The 20889-nt window shown below is 40.7% G+C and overlaps 1 protein-coding gene across 1 annotated transcript in view; it reads left to right on the forward strand.

The window, feature by feature from the left end:
* LOC118773647 overlaps window positions 1-19081 on the forward strand; it is a 36391-nt gene extending 17310 nt beyond the window's left edge. The window contains exons 14-33 of the mRNA XM_036522709.1: window positions 332-442; window positions 587-720; window positions 1446-1499; window positions 6560-6596; window positions 7278-7454; window positions 7633-7772; window positions 7938-8000; window positions 8447-8574; window positions 9522-9639; window positions 10358-10495; window positions 10678-10757; window positions 12220-12359; window positions 12979-13107; window positions 14447-14586; window positions 14785-14847; window positions 15326-15453; window positions 15781-15898; window positions 16326-16388; window positions 16731-16868; window positions 19076-19081. Coding sequence (XP_036378602.1) covers window positions 332-442; window positions 587-720; window positions 1446-1499; window positions 6560-6596; window positions 7278-7454; window positions 7633-7772; window positions 7938-8000; window positions 8447-8574; window positions 9522-9639; window positions 10358-10495; window positions 10678-10757; window positions 12220-12359; window positions 12979-13107; window positions 14447-14586; window positions 14785-14847; window positions 15326-15453; window positions 15781-15898; window positions 16326-16388; window positions 16731-16868; window positions 19076-19081 — 2105 coding nt within the window. The remainder of the gene's footprint in view (window positions 1-331; window positions 443-586; window positions 721-1445; window positions 1500-6559; window positions 6597-7277; window positions 7455-7632; window positions 7773-7937; window positions 8001-8446; window positions 8575-9521; window positions 9640-10357; window positions 10496-10677; window positions 10758-12219; window positions 12360-12978; window positions 13108-14446; window positions 14587-14784; window positions 14848-15325; window positions 15454-15780; window positions 15899-16325; window positions 16389-16730; window positions 16869-19075) is intronic.
* The last annotated feature ends 1808 nt before the right edge of the window (window positions 19082-20889 follow it).

Below are 20889 nucleotides of genomic sequence, written 5' to 3' on the forward strand. Positions count from 1 at the left end.
AGATACATAAAAATGACAGAAACAGCAGGGTTGAAAAATCATAGTTTTGCCAGTCCTGTCAGAAACCAGTCCTTAGTGGTTGGAAAGAAGAAATCTATAGCAGGCATGAGACAAAACAAAAATTTTATAAAATCAGAAAATGATTAAATGTTTTAGAGAGATTTATATATATCAAAGAAGGAAAAAGAAAAAAAAACTTGTTCAGTCATGTTATATTTCCATTCTCATAAATAGCTTCATATTGTGAGCTCCATTTCGTGAAACATCATGAGCCGAATGTATCATGTCATGCCTGCTTTACACACAGGAGTATCATAATGTTCCTGTTCAGCCCCAGGTTCTCCACTGCAGAGCAATGAGACGGACATCCGGAAAATAGACAGACTAATTGTGACCTGTGGGTCCGAAAAGGGCATCCTGGACAAATACAAGCTGGAGAAAGGTACAAGACAGTGGCATTTGTCATAGCAATGGTGGAAGCAGTAGCAGTGGTATCTTTGTAGGTGGTTACCTGCCGACAGGAAAAAAATGGCTGTGTAATGAGCTGTTTGAGTGTCTTGTACATCAGTCTACCTCTGTGTCCTAGGCCGGGTATGCATAAAGGTAAAAGACCGCTGGTACAGCCCCTCTGGTTTTGAGCAATTAGGGGGAAAGGAGAAGTGGAAGAATTGGAAGCAGAGCATTCGCTGCAATGGCATCCCTTTGGCACAACTGATTAAGGTGAGGGAGGAGGAGAGGGGGTTACAGACATACTACTCTGAACTCACTCAACATGTTCAGGTATTGTGTCTGATCCCATTTACCTGTGATATCAGTAGGTATGACCATGGTGAGCAATTGTTGTCATGGAGTGTTTCTCTTAAAATAATTTTGTGAAATTGAGCTTTAAATGAAACACATTTTACTGGACATAATATCATGGGGTTGTGTAATAAAATGACAAGAAAGTAAAAAACAATCCTAGCTCCATTTGGACCCTACCTGCCCTCCCTCAATCCATCTCTATCACTGGTAAACTAAGCTGGTTCCTAGTGCGGCAAACAAGTCCAAGTTAGCAGGCAAAAACGGAGTCAAACACAATCCAGGATCAGACACCAATGCAGTTTGTTGTACAGATTTGGTAAACAGTTTCAGCTCCGTCCAAATAGTAATCACTCCCTCCATATTTTTCACTCAACAGTACTTCTCCCCCGTTGAGAGACTGGGGAGCCTTAAATAAGCCAGGGGAAAGTTCATTGTATTCATTTACATTTACATATATATCAGTAAATGAATATATATGTATTCTTTGAAATAAACTTGTTTTTTGTAAACAATCCATCATCTTGAAGTAGTGGGAAATGTTTACAGCAGTATATGTATGTGTATGGATACATTTGTCATTCAAAACATGTAACACAACTGTGCTAACAGTGATATCTCTCTTTCTCCTACTGTTTAATCAGAATGGTGAATTGAAATGCACAAACAAAATGCGCAGGGGATGTGCGGTGAATAAGGTAATACATCCTCTCTCTCATTAATATGCTGGCTCTCTGCTTTTTAGCAGCACAGCGACCAGCAGAACCTGCATTGTCATGCTAATGTTATAACATGCTTGTAACATTGTGCATTATAAATACCAGCCCAGAGGTGGAATCTCAGTGCAATTACAAAGTAATACAAACCACACCAGTGCATGTGCTTGTGTTTCAGATGTTAAAAATACATGTTTATTTTTCTGTTGTCAACAGACTAACCCAGCTTAAGCGAACAGCTGTGCTACCCGGTCAAACAACAACATGAGCAGTCAGTCAGTGTAAAGGACAGTTTCTCATTCAGGTTCAGATAAATTTGTCCACTTTGCCTTGCCATTTTGACCCTATTCTGCTCCATCCTGCATAGGTTTATTCCCCTGGTGTGTTACACTAGCAAAAATGAATATCAGTGAAGGCATTTGTAGAGGTGGATATGCTACATGTAACAGCATATTTGTAAGACATTTGTAAAATAGTTACATTGAGGACATTTTTGTTCTTAAATGAGAAATGTTTACAGCAGTATATGTACTGTATGTATATGGATGGATCTGTCATTGAAAACATGTAACACAAGTTGTTAAATTTTAAAATATGATATGTTGACATGATCACATCGGCTGGGTGAGCCAGGTGTGGCTGTGTTTGCAATGGTTAAGGAGTCAAAGGTCAAACCCAATGCGAACCCCAGAGCTTTCCCAGTTCCTGATTAGAGCTTTGCCGCTGCTTTTATATCCCAAGGTTGTCAACTGAAATTGCCTCAGTAAATATACAAGTGTATAATTGGATAACACGTAAAAATTATATGCTTCATAAGTCGCTCTGGATAGCAGTATCTCTAAAGCAAAAAAGAAAAAGTGAAATGATTTGAGCCTTATTGCTCAGTCCTTAAAGGTTATTGACATAGGGCAGACCAATCTTTATGCCAGATAGCTAAAAGTTGTTTGCCCAAGTTCCAGCAGGACTGCAATATCACAATAGAAAAAAGTTTTGTTTGGAGCTTAATTTAGTGTCTCAGCCATACTCCTTCCAACTGATTTTAAGATATGTGTCAAGACATATCCTTGAACCTAAGTATCTCTCTGTGGCATAGCCTAGGGCAGAGTTTTTCAACCTTTCTAGGGCTAAGGCACATCAAAGGTCAAACCAGAACATCAAGGCACACCACATACACATACAAACACAATGACAATGTGGCGTGAGTATCAATGCAATTTAATTTAATGCACAGTAATATTAAGCTAGTCATTGTGTATTGTAATAGTCCACTCTGTGCAGAGTTATTTTCAATATCAGAGGTTTTCGACCTTTTTGGGGCTAAGGCACATCAAAGGTCAAACCAGAACTTAAAGTTGGTTATCGATTATGAAGAATGTCACACACATTATAATAGGCTATAATGTCATTAGCGATATTTGACCCATATTGTAAGACAGCAGACTGTCAAATAATTATCAAACAAATTTGGTAAATCAGACAGGCAGTCGTATAATTTATTAAAAATGCATTGAAGTGCATCGGAGCAAGAACTTGTCCAACATAGTGCGCATCATGAACAGCAACATGCTAAAATAAAATAAATAAAATAAAACAAAACATTACTTCATTAACCCTTTTGCACGTATGGTCACACCGGTGTGATTTGCCATTTAGCGCAGATGCTAAAACCGGTGCGATTAGAACACGAGATTAGAAAAATTCTAGCTAATATTAGCTTTGAGGAAACAGCGATTTAGCGTTAAAAAATATAGCAAATGCTAACTGAAAACGACGAGAAGCTTAATAACGCTAATGAAAACATAAACCATGTAATGTAACACGTGCGCTAAATAGCATAAAAATAAGTTACGTGCGAGAAGGTTAATAGCACAATATAACACATTAGTGTTCGTGCTCCCGCCCCCTAGCTGTGCTGTTTTTGTTTTTCCCTGTCCATGTTCCTTGTGTTCCCACCCACCTGATCATCTCCACCTGCTTGCCTGCACACCTGCTTCCCATCACCTCGTCAGCCCAGCCCTATATCAGCCCTGCTTGTCTGTCTCGTTTGCCAGATCGTTACAGTGTTTCTGCCTGTCTCGTTCCCGCCTGTGTTTTCTTGTTTGTATTTTCTGGTTTTGCCTTGCCTGCTCCTCGACACCGCCTTTGCCTGCCGTTCTGCCTGATTTCGACTGCCTGCTTGTTTGACTACCCTGTAAATAAACTCCTGGAATCTGAGCACTCATGGTCCACGTCTGAGTCCATGCCTGAGCCCTGACAATCAGTCTTTTCAAAGAGTATAAGTGCGCACACACACACCTATAAAAAAATGCATCGGGTTCCTCAAAATTCCACGGCACACTTCACTTGTGCCGCGGCACACTTCACTTGTGCCGCGGCACACCGGTTGAGAACCGCTGGCCTAGGGTGTATAGACTTTGAACCATGAACCATGTCTATGGTGCTCAGACGAAGCTGGGTCTGGGCTGAGGTTGCATAAATTTTTGTGCTGTATCTTTATTAAGAAACAACTTAATTATGCTAGAAGTTGACAAATGCCAAACAATGAATAGACTCGATAACACGTTGATTAATCTGATGTAAGCATTTGTTATGGAAAAATGCGCACCGGTCTTAACCTGACCTCAAGTGCTGTGGAGCTGAGGGACTTTCAGCACAATAGAACATAAATGTATCCATTCAAGTTAAATGAGCAACAGTGTCATACCTGGCTAATAACACTCCCAGACCAGCAAGTGTGAACATAAGCCCTACCACAAGTTAATTTGTACAACCTGACTAGGCAAGGGAAGCCAAGTATACTACCATACATCAGTCACTAGATCACATAATCCAAAACACATGACAATACTACACATAAAATAAATGTCAAGAACTACAAGTAGTAGATGTGAGGGGGTGGGGACTGAGGTGGAACCGAGATGCAGTCTGAAGAGGTGGCTCTTCAGTCTGCGTCAGAAGATTGCCAGTGATTCCACCGTCCTTATCCCTGTGGGGAGTTCATTCCACCACCACATGTTCACTTGCCCTGAATAAATGCCCATGTTATTTGTATAACCTCTGTAATTACAATCTGTAATCTGTATGGGAATGTTTTCCAAGGTCAGGCTAGGGGTGGAGACACCTGGAGTCACCTTGCTGGAAGCTTACCAGACTTGTCGCAATATAAGCCCAGATTGTTTGTAGGGGTTAGTTGAGCAGGTTCTTGAGGATCTCAGAAGTGTATGAGCCAAAAGGCACTAGACACTTTGAGCTCCTGATCCCTATTGGGGTTGATCTAACACTACAGGTCTTTGTGGAATACAGTTATAACATCTTTATCACATCTGTCAGATGTTATTCATTACCCAGCAAAGTCAAGTGTCTCAGGTACCAAACTGTAATATACCTTCATGCTTGTTGGCATCCACTGGGTGATTAAGTGGTGTCTATTGGGTGACTAAGCCTAAGAGTTAGACTCCTGTACTGTTCTCAAATGTGACAATAAATGTGTAAATGATCTTAGAGATTTGGGACAATGTAAATGCATATGCATATGTTTGTTCTTATGGGAAAGGTCTAGCTCAAGGTCTGAACATTTTGTGAACAATTTTGCATTGTGATTATTGTGTGAGACATACAGTATGTTAAATGCTAGCTTAAATAAAAAGCCTGGAAGAATGGCGTCGGCCAGCCGATATAAATGATAATCTGAAACGATTGTCTTCTAAATAATACTTTAATACATACATGTTAGTTAGCTTAAAATAAATGTTATTGAAATGCTAAAATATGCCATTCCATAGTTTGTGTGTGTGTATGTGTTCTTTTCACTTTATCGGTAGTATGTAACAAAATGGCAGTCCATAAGGAGATGTTTATCCAGTGTCTAGTATAGTATGTTTTCCTTCCATACATCCCCTAGTGTCTGATGGTAATAAGAGAAACTTCCATTTGAATTAGTTTGTTGACGGGGGACTAAAAAGTTATTAGATTATGGTTAAGATGTCACTCGGCACTAGTCCCTCACAGAGGTAAGCATTTATGACTCATCCTGAAATCATTCATGGCCTTGAATCCTGACTTCACCGATCCCAGATGCCTAGACATGTTATAGACTTCCCTGCCACAGCTGAAAATAGCTTTTGGAGCAGTGCCCTGCCTTCAGGCACCAATGAGCTGCCATGGATGTGCTTTCTGCAGTCACGGGTGGGCTCTGGAGTGGCTTGTTTTGAGGTGCTGGCTGAGCCTTGCAGTGAGGACTCAAAACTAGCAGTGTCATCTGCTAACAATGCACGGGAGCCCACAAATGCACAGCCGATTGGCTTTGTTCTGCTGGGGATAGGGGTGGATGGGTTGGCCATGGTCCCCTTGTCGCGCCACTCTCGGCTCTCTTTAACTTGTTGTGCGCCTACGCACTGCTTCGATGATATCAGTGGAAGAGCACCTATCCTTCATTTAGGACCCACTTCACTGTGGTGTTCTGTAGGATGTGTGGTGTGAGAAGTAGCTTTCGGTTACATGCACGTGTATTGGAGGCTTGCTTTTGTCTGGTTTCAGCGCTCCTACACGAGTGTTGTGGTTGTCATGGTGAGATAAGCTTAGTAAATCATTACTGGTTCCAAAAAGGCTTGCGGGGGGGAGGAGAGCATAGAAATACCCTTTGTGCAGATTTATACATTCAGTAATGGCAAGTAGTAAAAAATGGACATGTTGAAGCTTGTTGAAGCCCGACATATTTTGAGCCCACAGAGCACCTTGCAGTGGATTACTTTAGGATTTAAGATGAGGATGTGATTCACAATGAGGTATTGTGGGGATATGATAATTTGTTATGATTGAGAAGATTACGATTGTCATAATAATTATTATCATTATTGTTAGTCTGGTAAAGTAAATTTGTGTTGATGATACATGCACACACTGCCTCCTCTTCCATTGGGAACTGACCTTTCACTGGCCCTACATGTGCTTTGGGATCTGCAGTCAGAAACACACCCCGGAAGGTGACAGTGATAAGTTGACACGCCGACTGATGTTCTGTTGTGCTTGTGTTTGCATTTCAGAAAACGAGACCATTTCCTTCAAGACGCTCCATCACAGGTCAGTGCTAATAAGTACCAATAACTTAGAGTGGCTCAATATATTATACTTTTCAGCAGCGCAGAAGCCCTCGACTGAGACATTCATTCTTTTCTCTCAGAGAATGAAGCCTCTTTCATAGTGTCATGTATGTTCATTTTGAGTTTAATTGTCATGGTTGGTCATGGTACTGGCCACAAATAAAACAAACATTTAAAAACTTGCATTTAATTTATATATATATGTATGTATTTTTTTAACATCTTTTTATTCAAATTTTCCATATTTTCATATGAGTACACTAGCTTGGGGGGGATCATCACATCACAGAAAACAAACAAAACAATGACACGATATACAAAATAAATAATACATAACTAAAGCAAATGATCACTGCAAAGCAGAGAAACTATGACAATGTCATAATGAAGTATATACATATATATATATATATATATATATATGTAATCAATGAAATATTTTAGGATAGTAATAAGTTTAAAGTAGATACTTGCTCGGTACATTTCCAGTATGTCTCTCTTCCAGTATCTGCTCCTTTGAAGAAGCCTGTCCGTGCAGTAAATAACAGTTTAAATGCATCTGTTGGCATAGTGTTAACCGAGAGGGTGCAATTTAAAAGCTTCAGTTCATGATTTCAAAGTTGTGAGGCATGATTATTCATCTTCAATCTTTAATCGCTAGACACAGATTCTGATGAAGAAGAAGAAGATGAGGAGGAAGATGACATTGAAAATGAACATGTTGATCAGGGGGATGAAAGTCGTAATGATGCTGATATGTCAGCATTTGGAGGTAGCTGCTTGGAAGTGACCTGTGGGTCAGTGAAAGGAACTCTACACAAGGATAGATTTGTCAAAGGTCAGTGTGTCTGTGTGTGTATTTGATGGGACTGTGAGAGAGTGTGTGTTATTGAGTTCATGTGAGGCATCTAATTCATCTGATACTGTGCCATCAACCCATTTGGAGTTAGGGACCGTTTTCAGAAGTGCGAGTGTGGATTGACCATTTTTGCGTGTCTGTATGCGCATTGCTCCAGACACCCTGGGCCGATGCATTCGGACAGAGGACAAGTGGCTGACCCCCACGGACTTTATGAAGGAGGACCCCAACGTCATATCTGGCTCTTGGAAGAAAAGCATCTTGTACAAAGGAAAATCTCTCAGCTTCCTCATTAAGGTAGAGGAAGAAGAGGAGGAAAGAATGTAGTAAAAGAGAGTGGGGGGGGGAGCAGATGGAAAAAGGAATGTGGTGTCTTCATACAAAGCTAAAACAGAGAAAAGTAAAGCAGGGTGTAACTGTAATCAGTGTCAGTGATTATATCTCTGTGTGTGTCTCCTGCAGGAGGGGTTCTTGCATCGCCACTCTCTGCTTTGTGAGTGTGACCTCTGCATTGGCCAGGACCTGGTAGGACACTCACACATGGCTGCCATCACAACACCCCGACAACGCCATGTTAAAGACAGCGTATTGACTTATTGAAAGATCTGTTATATTCTGTTGCTATGTTCTGCTGCTAACTGTGGGTAATATTTGGCAGAACAAATGTCTACTCAAGTGAAAGCATTAAAACATAATTATTATGACACATAGAAACACTTTTTATGGTTATTATTAATGGATACATTAATAATATTTCCCTCACCATAGTGATGGACCAGACAATTAAAGTGAATATATATTTGTGTTATATATCCATATTTTCTGTATATGGCTTATTAACACTTTAACTTTAGCAGAAAATGTATGGTATGTATTGTCAAAAACACATGCTAATGTTCACCAAATGCTTACCAAACCTTTCTCTTGTGTGGTTTCTTATCCGTGACTTCATCCGTCTACTGAATGCACAGGAAGATCAAGTAAACGATGACTGGTGCTTCATATGTGGTGTTCAGGGTGAGCTGGTGTGCTGTGACCAGTGTCCTCGTACCTTCCATGCTAACTGCCACCTGCCAGCTTTGGACGACAGCATCCTATGGTGGGCACAGTATGACCTGTGTGTGTGTGTGTGTGTGTGGTGGGGGGGGGAGGCAGAGGGGCTGATTCAGTCCAAGCGCAAAACCAGTAGCAATGAACTAAATTTCAGGATACAAAAAACACTGCACAGAGATTTGGTATGTTATGGCAAAAAGTCATGCTGCCTTAAATCTATGTTTTTTGCAGCCTTTAACTTTGATGCAAACTTTAATCCATCCCAGATACATAAACCAAAACCACACTTCAGCTCCAAGGTTTTCATGAAGTGAGAGGTGATGGTGACATATGATTCCGTACTCTCCTCAGGATAGGCACCTCTACTCAAAGCCATCCTATTGGTCCTTGGTAGACAGAGGCTGCAGTATCAGCAATACAGCCTCTGAAATGGTTATTCTTATTTGTGTTGAGGTGGTGTACTCTGGCTCTGCAGACTGTTTGCAGTGCAGAGCATATCCGTTGCCACCATATTTGTCATGAGGGCTGTCATCTGCTCAGCACAAATTCCACCACAACAGTGAGGCCTCACCACTAAGTGTGTTATGGGAAATTGCTGAGGTCTGTCTGAAGCCTGTGATTTGGTTGCTATAGTAGGATGTTTTCCTTTGAAATGTTTACACAGTGCGGTCATTGATATGTGGTGCGATAACTAAACCTTGCACAACCTACAGTGCATATGACTGTTGTGATTTACTTTTTTCAAAGTAGCTTCACACCTTTACTTTATAAAGATATCCCGTCCCTTCATCATAGTAGACAATAGCAGATATTCTGTCAAATCCTTGCCCCTCAGTAACCTGAATAAAAACCTGATTGAATCAAAAAGTGATGACTATCCAGATTATTCAATAATTCAATAAAACATTCAAACTGTTGGACCAGCTAAACTAAGAGTCAGTCAGAATGGCTAAGAGGCGCCTCTCTCACTCTCCCTCTCTCTCTGTCTCTCAGTAACACAGAGAAGTGGATTTGTACGTACTGTGTGCTAAAGGAGAGCCAGCGATACAGCTACTCTGGTCTCATATCTCCCACAGAGGCCCAGGGCCGTTGCATATCTGACTACATGCTGGTGAGCCCGCGTGGAATAACCATCAACTTTTAATGTTGCTGCTGTAATCTGTCACTTTGTGTTGCCAGGGACATATGTCTGTATTAATGCACCGATTTATACACTGACACTAGTTGTTGCTGATGCTTTTATTATTGGTGCCCTTAGGATGTTTCAGTACAGACTAAATGCTACAATAATAATACACATTTGCTTTGTTAGTAATTTCAGACAACAGCTTTTGCTGGAAAAATAAATATAAATTTACTATAACGAGTGTGTAACGAAACGTTGTGTCCTTATCACTGTTGACAGCATTGCCTGTATCTCCTACTGTGTCTGTACAAGGCAGACAAGCAGGGAGTTTTCTCATCCAGACGCTGCCACACTGTGAGTTTGTATGTTTGTCGGTGATGCATGTCTGTCTGGTCACACCCCTTACTCTATCTATCTGTATTTCATCGTAGGTGTTTGTACATCTGAATCTGCCCATGTCTGCATGATGTGTGTATCTCTGGATGTGTCCCTCCACACCTTTAAATTTGTGTGTCTCCTTATTGTATCTTGTCCCGTGTTACAACAGCAGAGGCCTACCTGAAATATGTATGTTAGAAGGTCTGGAAATGTAGCCAGTACACCCTACTGTCACCCAGTTCTTCTTGTCTACCACTGTATATGTGTGACTGTATTTCTCAGTTTTCCAGTCCCTCTGGGCATCTATTGTGTCTGTTCTTGGCAGGTGACAAACAAGACAGACTTCATGGAGAAGCAGCTGGACCAGGTTGCTGAGAAGTTGAAGGGGAAGCAGTACTCTGTTGTGGGTCAGTTTGTCTCTGACATCAACCTCATCTTCGACAACGACACCACATTCAACAAGGTAAGACAGTCTGTAACAGCTGAGAAAGAAAAACACTGGTCATGCAAGCACAGTATCAAAGAAAAGTTTGTTGTGATTGATTTTTTTTTGTTTTTGATAATGTATATCATATTTCACTTTTAATTGCATATTAAATTAAATATAATGTTTTATAAGTCAATATTCTTCTTCTTCTCCTTTAGGACAAGGGATTTGAGAGAATGAGTGCTGAGCTCCAAATTTTATTCCAGAAGGAATTTCAGAGAGTCTTCAATGTCCAACAGTAACCTCATCAATGCAAATTTCCATCTCTCTAGTTCTTGTTGTATTGATATTATATGAATTAATAGTCAAGCTTACTGCTGTTGAGACAAAATTTGGTTTATGGTATATTTTTAGTCTGAAATATTTTTAAAAATATTTTTTGTCCGTATTTGTAAGTGCATAGGTCCCTGGCCAAGATGTTTCGTATTTTGTAACCACTGTCAGCAAGTAAAAAATTGGACTATAGTACTGTATTGACTCATCCCTATATTCTCACCATAAAGTTCCTGTAAAATGGGATGAGAGAGAGACTTTTACAGTGGGGTCAGAATCAAGGGGAGATAGTAAAAATGGCTACTAGTACAGCGTCCCTTTTAGGACATTCTTAGTCTTGTTTCTCTATCTTGACTCTACCACAGAAAACAGTCAGTCCTCACTCTCCAACTCAATATCCATGTCTGACTCTATCATCTCTGGATTACTACTGTCACTCTTACCTGAGAAAAAATGCATGGCTTTTCTGTTCAGCTTAATGTCACCCTCCAGCTCTAGAAAAACTCTACCACATTTCTCTCTTGGCTCTCTGACACGGCTCTGTGGCTCCCACTCAATATTAATTCTCATTCTCAATCGTGTTAACATTATCACAAATTACTCATTTCTTAATGTATGGTTTTAATTTATTTTCCATTCAAAATCAATGCACATGTCGTGTCTGCGGGGGGAGTATTTCCCTGTATTTAAGTGGGTGCTCAGCAGAACCTTTGGTGCTATGGAGAGACTGGCTGCACCTTTTCCCACATTGTAGTCTCTGTTGCCAGGTTGGGAAGAAATCCCACATTTGTTAGAAAAACAGAGTTCATGGCAACAAAAATGAGGGTTGAAGGCAAAATCTTCTGCATGATTTTCCAAAAATGTCATTTTTCCATTTCTGGAGTGGGGCCTACTAGTGTCTTACCCCCTCAGATTTTGTTTTGAATCTTTATTCATTTTTGAAAATTGAAATCAAATGGAGTTTTGCAGAGGCAGTGGCCAATGTCGAAATGAAGGTAGGGGCAGACATGGATGTGAAAAACTACATGGAGAGTGAAGGGTTGATTTTATCTTGTGGTACAGCCAACATCAGGGCTCCTCAGCTACTCTCTCATGAGATTTGGATCTCATTATGCAGATGGGCCAAGCACTTTCCAAATAAGTAGCATTTAAAGGTACTCCCCACCCTTTACAATGCAAAGAGATCCTGGCAACCCTGTTGTAAATTGGGGTGGGGTTTGGATCTTGCTTTCCTATAAATCTTAAAAGCTTAACATGGACTCAAACTATTTCTTTCCCCAAAAAGGACGAAATAAATTTATTAATTTCTTTAGGTTATGGGCAAATGAAGCTGAAGTTCTTTTGGATTATTGATGAATTGACAGTAGTTTAAGTGTGTCAGTGGTGTGCTGATCAGTCAGTGCCTGATTCCATATGATGTCATTGAGGAGGGAATGGGGAAATTTCTTGGAGTATAAAATGTCCTGCATTATGACTTTGTTGCTCATTTTCTCTCCCGCTCTTCTGCGCAGACCTTCACAGCCTCCCACCCGCAGAGTGTCTTTTGCCTCCAATCTACCCACCACAGGTCAGTACTGCCTCTGAGCATTTTAATGTAACATTATCATTTTCTGAAGAGTACATCCATGAACTGAAATGGGTGTTTCTGGTTTGTGTGAGGAAATGAAAGCTCTTTAATTTAAAAATTTTGTTTGCTCTGACTTAGTATTACTCCATTTAGTAAAAAATCTACACTGTCTTCATAAACCAAATTTCCCAGAAAAAGATATAAGGTGTCAGCTAACCTCCTGTTTTGCATAATTTTTTCCATATGTCAATGATCTTTCATTCTGTCTCCAATACTAAATCCACCACTCAACCAGTTATTCCTATCACTCTACTTAAGGTACCTATACCACAGTGGGTTTGACTTGTCACAGGCCGTGGTTTGCTGGAGTCCATGTCAAAGATTTCAAATAGTTAGCAATAAATATGTTGTCAAATATATTTCAATACTGTGATTCAGATATTATTTCTGAGCAACATGGTAGACCTTAAAATCAATTGATCTATGTACCAGTTCACAACATTATTTTACATTTAATAAGCTGCATTAAAGATGACTCAGTAAATTACGGAAACTCTGTAAATGCACCTACTACTTGCAAGGTATACCAGGGAAATTTCTGTTATTTTCCGTTACCCAGAGGAAGAGGATGCTGAACATGTGGGTGGAAGCCGAAATGGTGTAGATACGTCGACATTTGGAGGCAGCTCCTTCCCAGTGACCTGTGGGTCAATGAGGGGGACTCTGCACAAAAATCGATTTGTTGACGGTCAGTGGGATGTATTGCCGTGTAAAATATTTATGTGTGTACATGTGTACAGTAAGTGTTGGTCTGTGTGTGTGTGTGTGTGTGTATTTATAAGGGTTGGTGATACTGTGTATGTGCATGTGTGTGCATATGTTTGTGAGTGTGTAAGGCTTGGTGATAGTGTGTGTGAGCATGCCTGCCTGTGTTAGTTGAGTGTAGGTTGGTGTGTGTATATGTGTGTAAAGGGAAAGGGGACAGGTGCACACCAGAAGATACAGTCAGTGGCCAAAAGGTGGAAAAACCTATTTGAAATCATTTATCAGGGTGTTGGGGTCACCATATGCCTCCAGAACAGCTTGTATGCATTTTGACATAGAATCTACCAGCACCTGGAATTCTACAGGAGGGATGTGGCACCATTCTTCCAGGAGAAAGCCAATCAACTCATGCCTTTTTGACAGAGGTGGAAAATGATGTCTTAGATATTGTTCCAGAATCTCCCATAAATGTTCGATTGGGTTCAGATCTGGTGAATGACAGCTGTATGGCATATGAATAATATCGTTGCCATGCTCATCAAGCCACTGGGTGATTGCATGTGGGGTGTTAATTGCCTAATTAACTTAGGAACCACAGCTGTGTGGAAGTGTCTGCTTTCAATACACTTTGTGTCCCTCATGTGTCTCCCTCATCCCCAATTGTTTCCACCCTTTGGCCACTACCTGTTTGAGGCTAATACAGTAATTGTCACGGCTGAGGCAAGGACTCAGGAGCGGACCACGCAAATTCAGGTTCCGTGCGACTTTATTTGAGGAAGATGACAGAGTAGCGAAAATGATAACAGCCAGGGTCTAAACCAGGCAGGCAGTCCGAGGGCAATTCCGGGGAAGGCGATCGTGGAGTCAGGCATAGACGAAACAGGAAAGAGACGCTGTAACGAACTAGCAACGAAACATGAAACAAACGGGGAATATATAGGGCTGGGGTGACGAGGAGATGGGATGCAGGTGGGCAGGCAGGTGAAGGTAATGAGGAAATCAGGTGGGCGGGGACCAGGCTGGGAGCGGGGCGGGGCTGGAACACAAGGAAAACAAAAGCACATGGACAAGGAAAACAAAAACACAACAGCTAAGGAGGCGGAGCACTGACAGTAATGTTGAAACCAGAAATGTTTTCATTACTGTATCATTCCTTTAAGCGGTTTGTTAGATTTGAGGCAGTTAGATATGATTCTGAACTAGATCTTTCAGTTTGTCCACACCAACTTCACATTCATATTTTTTAGAGGTTTAATTTAGACTTTTTCAGAAGTGCGAGTGTGGATTGACCATTTTTGCGTGTCTGTTGCGCATTGCTCCAGACACCCCCAACCGATGCATTCGGACAGAGGACAAGTGGCTGACCCCCATGGACTTTATGAAGGAGGACCCCAGCGTCACCTCTGGCTCTTGGAAGAAAAGCATCTTGTGCCAGGGAAAACCTCTCAGCTTCCTCATTAAGGTAGAGGAGGAGGAAGGGAAGGGGAGGAGAATGAAGAGAGAATGGGAGTGAAAGAGAGAGGAAGAGGGTGGGGGAAATATATGGCAGTAGGAATGTGGTTATAAACATACAAAATTCAACTTCTAAGCAGAGAAAAGTAAAGCAAGATGTAACTGTAATCAGTGTCAGTGATTATATCTCTGTGTGTGTCTCCTGCAGGAGGGGTTCTTGCATCGCCACTCTCTGCTTTGTGAGTGTGACCTCTGCATTGGCCAGGACCTGGTAGGACACTCTCACATGGCTGACATCACAACACCCCGACAACGCCATGTTAAAGACAGCGTATTGAAAGATCTGTTATATTCTGTTGGTAACTGTGGCTAATATCTGAAAAAACATATCCTTTGTCAAGTAGAAGTAATAAAGAAATTGTTTTTAAATGTATTATTATGTACAGTAATGCAATGATATTTCCATTATTGTGGTGATAGCCCACATTATAAGAGTGATCATGTGGGCACAACTGTCAGCAAACTATCCCAATAAACAGATAGCTATCAATATTTATTTTTGTGCTATATACCTATAGCTTAGTCACAGTTCAAATGATTTTTTTTGCTACAAAATATTTAGCAGAAGTAATTTTTTATGCATTTCCAAAGAATACACACTGAAAATCTCACACCAAACCAAATGCTTACCAAACCTTTCTCTTGTGTGGTTTCTTATCCATGACTTCATCCGTCTACTGAATGCACAGGAAGATCAAGTAAATGATGACTGGTGCTTCATATGTGGTGTTCAGGGTGAACTGGTGTGCTGTGACCAGTGTCCTCGTGCCTTCCATGCTAACTGCCACCTGCCTGTTTTGGAGGACAGCATCCTTGGGTGGGCATAGTATGACCTCTGTGTGTGTGTGTGTGGGGAGCTGATTCAGTCCAAGCAAAAAGCCAGTAGTGGTTGTGATGGGCTGAAATTTAGGCCACAAACAACATTATGCTCAATTTCTGTATATTACAGCAAGGATTTGCACTGCCTTAAATTTGACTCTAAATTGAACATATAGATATAGACCAATATAGACAACCTAGTTAAGAAAGACTGAGTCATAGAAACTGCCTGAAAGGCTGAGTCATAGCCAGCCAATGTGAGTGTCAGACAGAATGGCTAAGAGGTGCCTCTCTCACTGCCCCTCTCTCTCTCTCTGTCTCTCAGTAACACAGAGAAGTGGATTTGTACGTACTGTGTGCTAAAGGAGAGCCAACGATGCAGCTACTCTGGTCTCATATCTCTCACAGAGGCCCAGGGCCGTCGCATCTCCGACTACATGCTGGTGAGCCCGCGTGGAATAACCATCAACTTTTAATGTTGCTGCTGTAATCTGTCACTTTGTGTTGCCAGGGACATATCTGTGTATTATTGCACTGATTTACACACTGACACTAGTTGTTGATGTTTTCATTATTGTAGTTCTTAGCGTGTACTTTCAGCGTAGCGCTGTGTGACCTGTTAACACTCGTTCTAATGTGGCCTGATGTCTGTATGTACTGTTGTTCCTGTGGCCTTATTTTACGGACATCCGTAACTTTGCTTTTTAAATCACTTCAGAAAAGATCGTCTGCCAAATGAATAAATGAAAACATGAGTCATCTTAACAAAAAGAAATATTTTTTTCATTCTGTTAATCTGAAAGTATGCTGTTGCCACTGTATGTGTCAGGAGTGTTTATTACAATCTTATGTCCATATCCCTGTTGACAGCATTGCCAGTGTCTCCTATTGTGTCTGTACAAGAGAGTTTTCTCATCCGGACACTGCCACACTGTGAGTTTGGAGGTTTATCTGTAATTCATGTCTGTCTGCTCACCCCCTGATCTATCTATCTGCATTTTATAGTAGGTGTTCGTACATCTGAATCTGCCCATGTCTGTATGCTGTCCCTCCACACCTTTGAATTTGTGTCACACTTTATTGTATCTTGTCCCATGTTATAACAGCAGAGCTGTACCTGAAGTATGAACATTAGGGCTGAAAGTCCACAGCTGTAGCCACTTAACCATAGTGCCCACCCACTTCTTTGTGTCACCTCTGTGTATGTGTGAGTGTGTACGTGTCGTACTCAGTTTTTCAGTCTCTGTGGCCATCTGTTGTGTCTGTTCTTGGCAGGTGATGAACAGGAGGGTAGTCGTTGAGAAAGGACTGGAAACTGTCACTGAGAAACTGCAGGGCAAGCAGTACTCTGTCGTGGGTCAGTTTGTCTCTGACATCAACCTCGTCTTTGACAACTGTGTCACGGTGAACAAGGTGAGACAGCCTGTAACTACTAAGAAGGAAAAGCACTGAAAACTGTTTAGTTCCATGGCTTCTGTTGTCAGTCCATAACTACAGTATTGAAAAGCAGGTCGTTATAATCGATTGGTGTGTGGTTTTGATGTTGTATATATTTCAATTTTAGTAAATTCTATTTTAATATTGAATTTTCCTCTGTTCGTCTTCCTCAGGACAATGAATTTGGAAGAATGGTTGCTGAACTTAAAAATATATTCAAGAGTGAATTTCAGAAAGTCTTCAATGTTTGACTGTAATCTCAATATTCCCTTATCTGTTGTTTTTAGTGTACTGGTAATAATTGCTGAATGGTATGGTCATTTGCAATTCAATGAATTGTAAACCACCGCAGTTCAGACAGAATTTTATTTTATGACATATGTTGTTTCATTTATGAATATATTTTTACAGTGTTTTTTTTCTGTGCTATCAGATGAATTGTTTCCAGGCAGAAATGATTGTTTTATCATTTAAAGATGACTATGTTGTTCGGAAATGAGAACTTTTTTCGTTTACTGTCATATTTAATTGACCCGCCCCTATTTTTATTACACATTTTATTTTCACCAAAATGTAACATGCCTGCAAAATGAATGTGAACACAGACATCAAGTTTTATTGTCAGAATCAAGTGGATTTAATGGATTTGGTCACTAGAGGGCACTGTAAGCAATGCAATTTCAAATAGGCCAGCAGACAACAACTTGAGTAAGGGGCTGGTTCAGATTTGAGATAAGTGCACATAACCTCCACTTACTAAGTGAATTCAGATGTGGCCTGCCGAAGTTCCCATGGGGGAGATGTGCATTCAGGGTGCAGTTTGCCAAAATGAAGGCGTTTTGCTTGGAAGCAGGGTTTGAGATTTGAGGGTTTGAATTTCCAAGACAATGGAAAATAATGCTTACACACACATAAGTCTATTTCCTCTGCCCAGCTCTTGCGCACAAAAAAGGTCAAATAAGTCATGGGCCGCAGCGGCAATCATATGTCACAACATTTTTTAGTAAGTAGAGGGGCAAAGTGCAGTTAAGATACACAAAAAAACTCAGTGGGCCTCATTCGTCAATATGTTCAAAGAAATTATCATGTTTTGCACTTGGGAAAAGCGCGTACAAAAAAGTCACATTGGTTCATGAAACATGTGGAACTAACCAATTTCAAACCTTACCTTGCAGGATAGTTTCTCTGATTCAGTCTGATTCAATCCTAATGAGGTGGATGCTAGAAAAAATATATTTCTTAATGTGAGCAGTAGAGTATCTGGAACATTGGCAAATCACTGGTCAAAAGAAGCACAACTTGAAAGGACTCCAATATCCGCATCAATTTGTAAATCAAAAGGTTTTTTTTCCAGGTTTTTTGTCTTGTTTAATAATTATATTTGTACCCGACACATACAAAGTATGTGGGAGTAGACTTCACAGATGTAAGCTGGCAGTAAAAGATACATGGCTACATGTAATTCATACCTTGACGCAAATACACACACCAATAGTGCAGACCATTACTGAGCAAATGTGCGCATCTAGTTATGTTCAGCTTCCCGTGGGTCACCAGCCAGGTGTTCAGGAAGTAACTCCATAAGAGTTATAAGACTGTAACATTATAAGAGACTAGCACTGATGAGGGTCACGACCACTAATTTGCACTTCACCCTCTGTACATGGGTGCTTCATTACTGTTTACATTAACTGTCTTACTGGGATTTTTTGTAGTCCCAAATAATATAAAACGGTGTGCAGGTTTACTTTTGTATCTCAGTTCATTTTCCTAAACTGACGCAGTGGTGCTTTTCAGCACGCAACCTCTGTCACCTACAGTGTAGACAGATTCACAACTTTAATTTGACAAGTTAATGAAAATATAAACCTACTCAGGAGATTAGTTACCTTAGTATATATTTTTTTTTTGTTTACTGCAAATTGAATTGCATTTTTATTGTGTTGCAACTGCAAAGGGTAATTTTGTTCACTGTCACGTCTGTTCACATAAACCTGATATTTTAAACTCTGTTGACATTCCATGCTATTTTCTTGTCCTACTTAATGCATTTCTTACTTCAATAAATCCTCCCCATTGCAAGGATATCCAATATTAATAGTGTGAGATTAATTGGGATTTCACTGCTCACCACATTTGTGTTGCCTTCCCTTCACTTGTCATTGTTGCTTTTTTGTTCCCAGGTCTGAGCTTGAGTTATACATACTACATTCGGGCATAGTGTGATTCAGTTATCACATCTCCCTGTAGCATTAATTTTTGCTGAATTCATAGCATATCAGAACACTGTAGAGTTCCACACTACCACACTCCATAGAATGTCCTCCTGGCCAGAGTAACATTAGCCTGTTAAATCAGTCTTTCAGCACTTTCCTTCCTGCTGTATCCTGCAGCAAAAAGCATAGACGTTCGGTGTCTTTCAGATGAACCTGTTTTTTTTTTTTTTTTTTTTTTTTATCTGGGGTCTATTGGTTCATCCTGCTCAGGTTACCATTTACCCAGAAGGCTGTAACTTCCACCCAGTGAATCTTGTTGTCTGATAGCCAGGCACCTCTGCTCTGTTTCGTCTGGGCTCATCCTTAGGTCTGCTCCAGGGTCTGGCTCGGGTCTTTACGAATTATCCACCCCTGTTCACTGATTAATGTTCACAGTACATTCGCATCGAACGTATTTTCATCACACACCCTAGTAGCCACCCTGGTTTGGCTCTATTTCTTTTTAGAAAGCGCATTAATCCCTCAGGAAGGACTTTATAGTTTAAGATTTTGAACTTGGGGTTATAGGGTGGTATAAGCACTTAGTGGATGAACATTTTAGCCAATTAGCAAGTCTAGAGTGCCAGTGATTGTCAGTTGGTGTTTCCTCACTGTGACTAAATTGGCTGTACAAGCAGGCAATGCTGTAATGAACCTGGTGTTGGCACACACTGCATAACAGTTACCCTCTCAGTCCTTATCCTCTGTGTCTGCCAAGATCCAAATGTAATGAGGACAATGAAATATCTGTTTTCAAAGAAAGGCAACGTGTCCAAAGATTCTGCCGTGCCCTGTTGTATGGTATGAACACTGGGCAGGTCTGCAGTACCTGCCCACACCCCTGCCATTGGTCCTCTATATATGGGAGAAGCTGGTACTGCCTACCGTTAACCCCCATGTTCCCCATTTGCTTGTGAACTGCCATTATCTAGTTGGTCACCTTGCCTTCATATCTTGTTATTCTCCTGAGGGGATTGAGCTCAGTTCTCTCTGGTCTCACTTCCATCATTTAGACCCTAACTTCATTCGACCATGGGCTTGAGTAAAGTTTTTGGGTTTCACATCACCCTTCTGAAGACCTCTAATGCAATAACACATCTTTTTAGTCACTGCTGACGAATGTCACATCATCATCAGTAGCACCTCACATGCTTTAGCCTGAGGCTCAGAGAAGAGTATTTGTGATTCCACGCTTTGCTTGGATTTCCTGGTTCTCTTGCTAATTACCACCCTTATTGTCAGTGAAATCAGAATAGGGTGCTTTTGGGGCAGTTACATGGTAGATCACCAGGTGTTGAACCCAGTGGCACTCACTTCCATTGTTATGAAATGCTTTAAGTGCATGCTGTAGATTTCAAGAATTTTAAATTCACATTTTCCAGGCCTGGAGAAGTCATGGAATTCAGTAAATTCATTGAAAGTTTTGAAAAAGTCATGAAATTTGATTTTGTCATACTAGGGGCGTAGGAGAAATAGGAAATAATATCTTATTGTATATTTAATGGATTAATGCGAGACACAAAATCCGATCGCTTCCTACTCCTGTTAAACAGTGGTAACAGAGAGTGAGGGGAGAAAACACATTTTATCTGATCTCGTTTCATTCTCCGTGAAGCTTCAGTCTGAGCTCCGCCCTCCAAATCATTCACCACTTGTTCAGGAGTGTAAATGAACAGGAAATCTAATTTTAGTTGTCAGACATCATGGTGATCAAATTGTTCTATTTCTACAAGGCGGGTGTA

The sequence above is a fragment of the Megalops cyprinoides genome, chromosome 1 (genome assembly GCF_013368585.1).
Source record: "Megalops cyprinoides isolate fMegCyp1 chromosome 1, fMegCyp1.pri, whole genome shotgun sequence".
NCBI lineage: Eukaryota > Metazoa > Chordata > Actinopteri > Elopiformes > Megalopidae > Megalops > Megalops cyprinoides.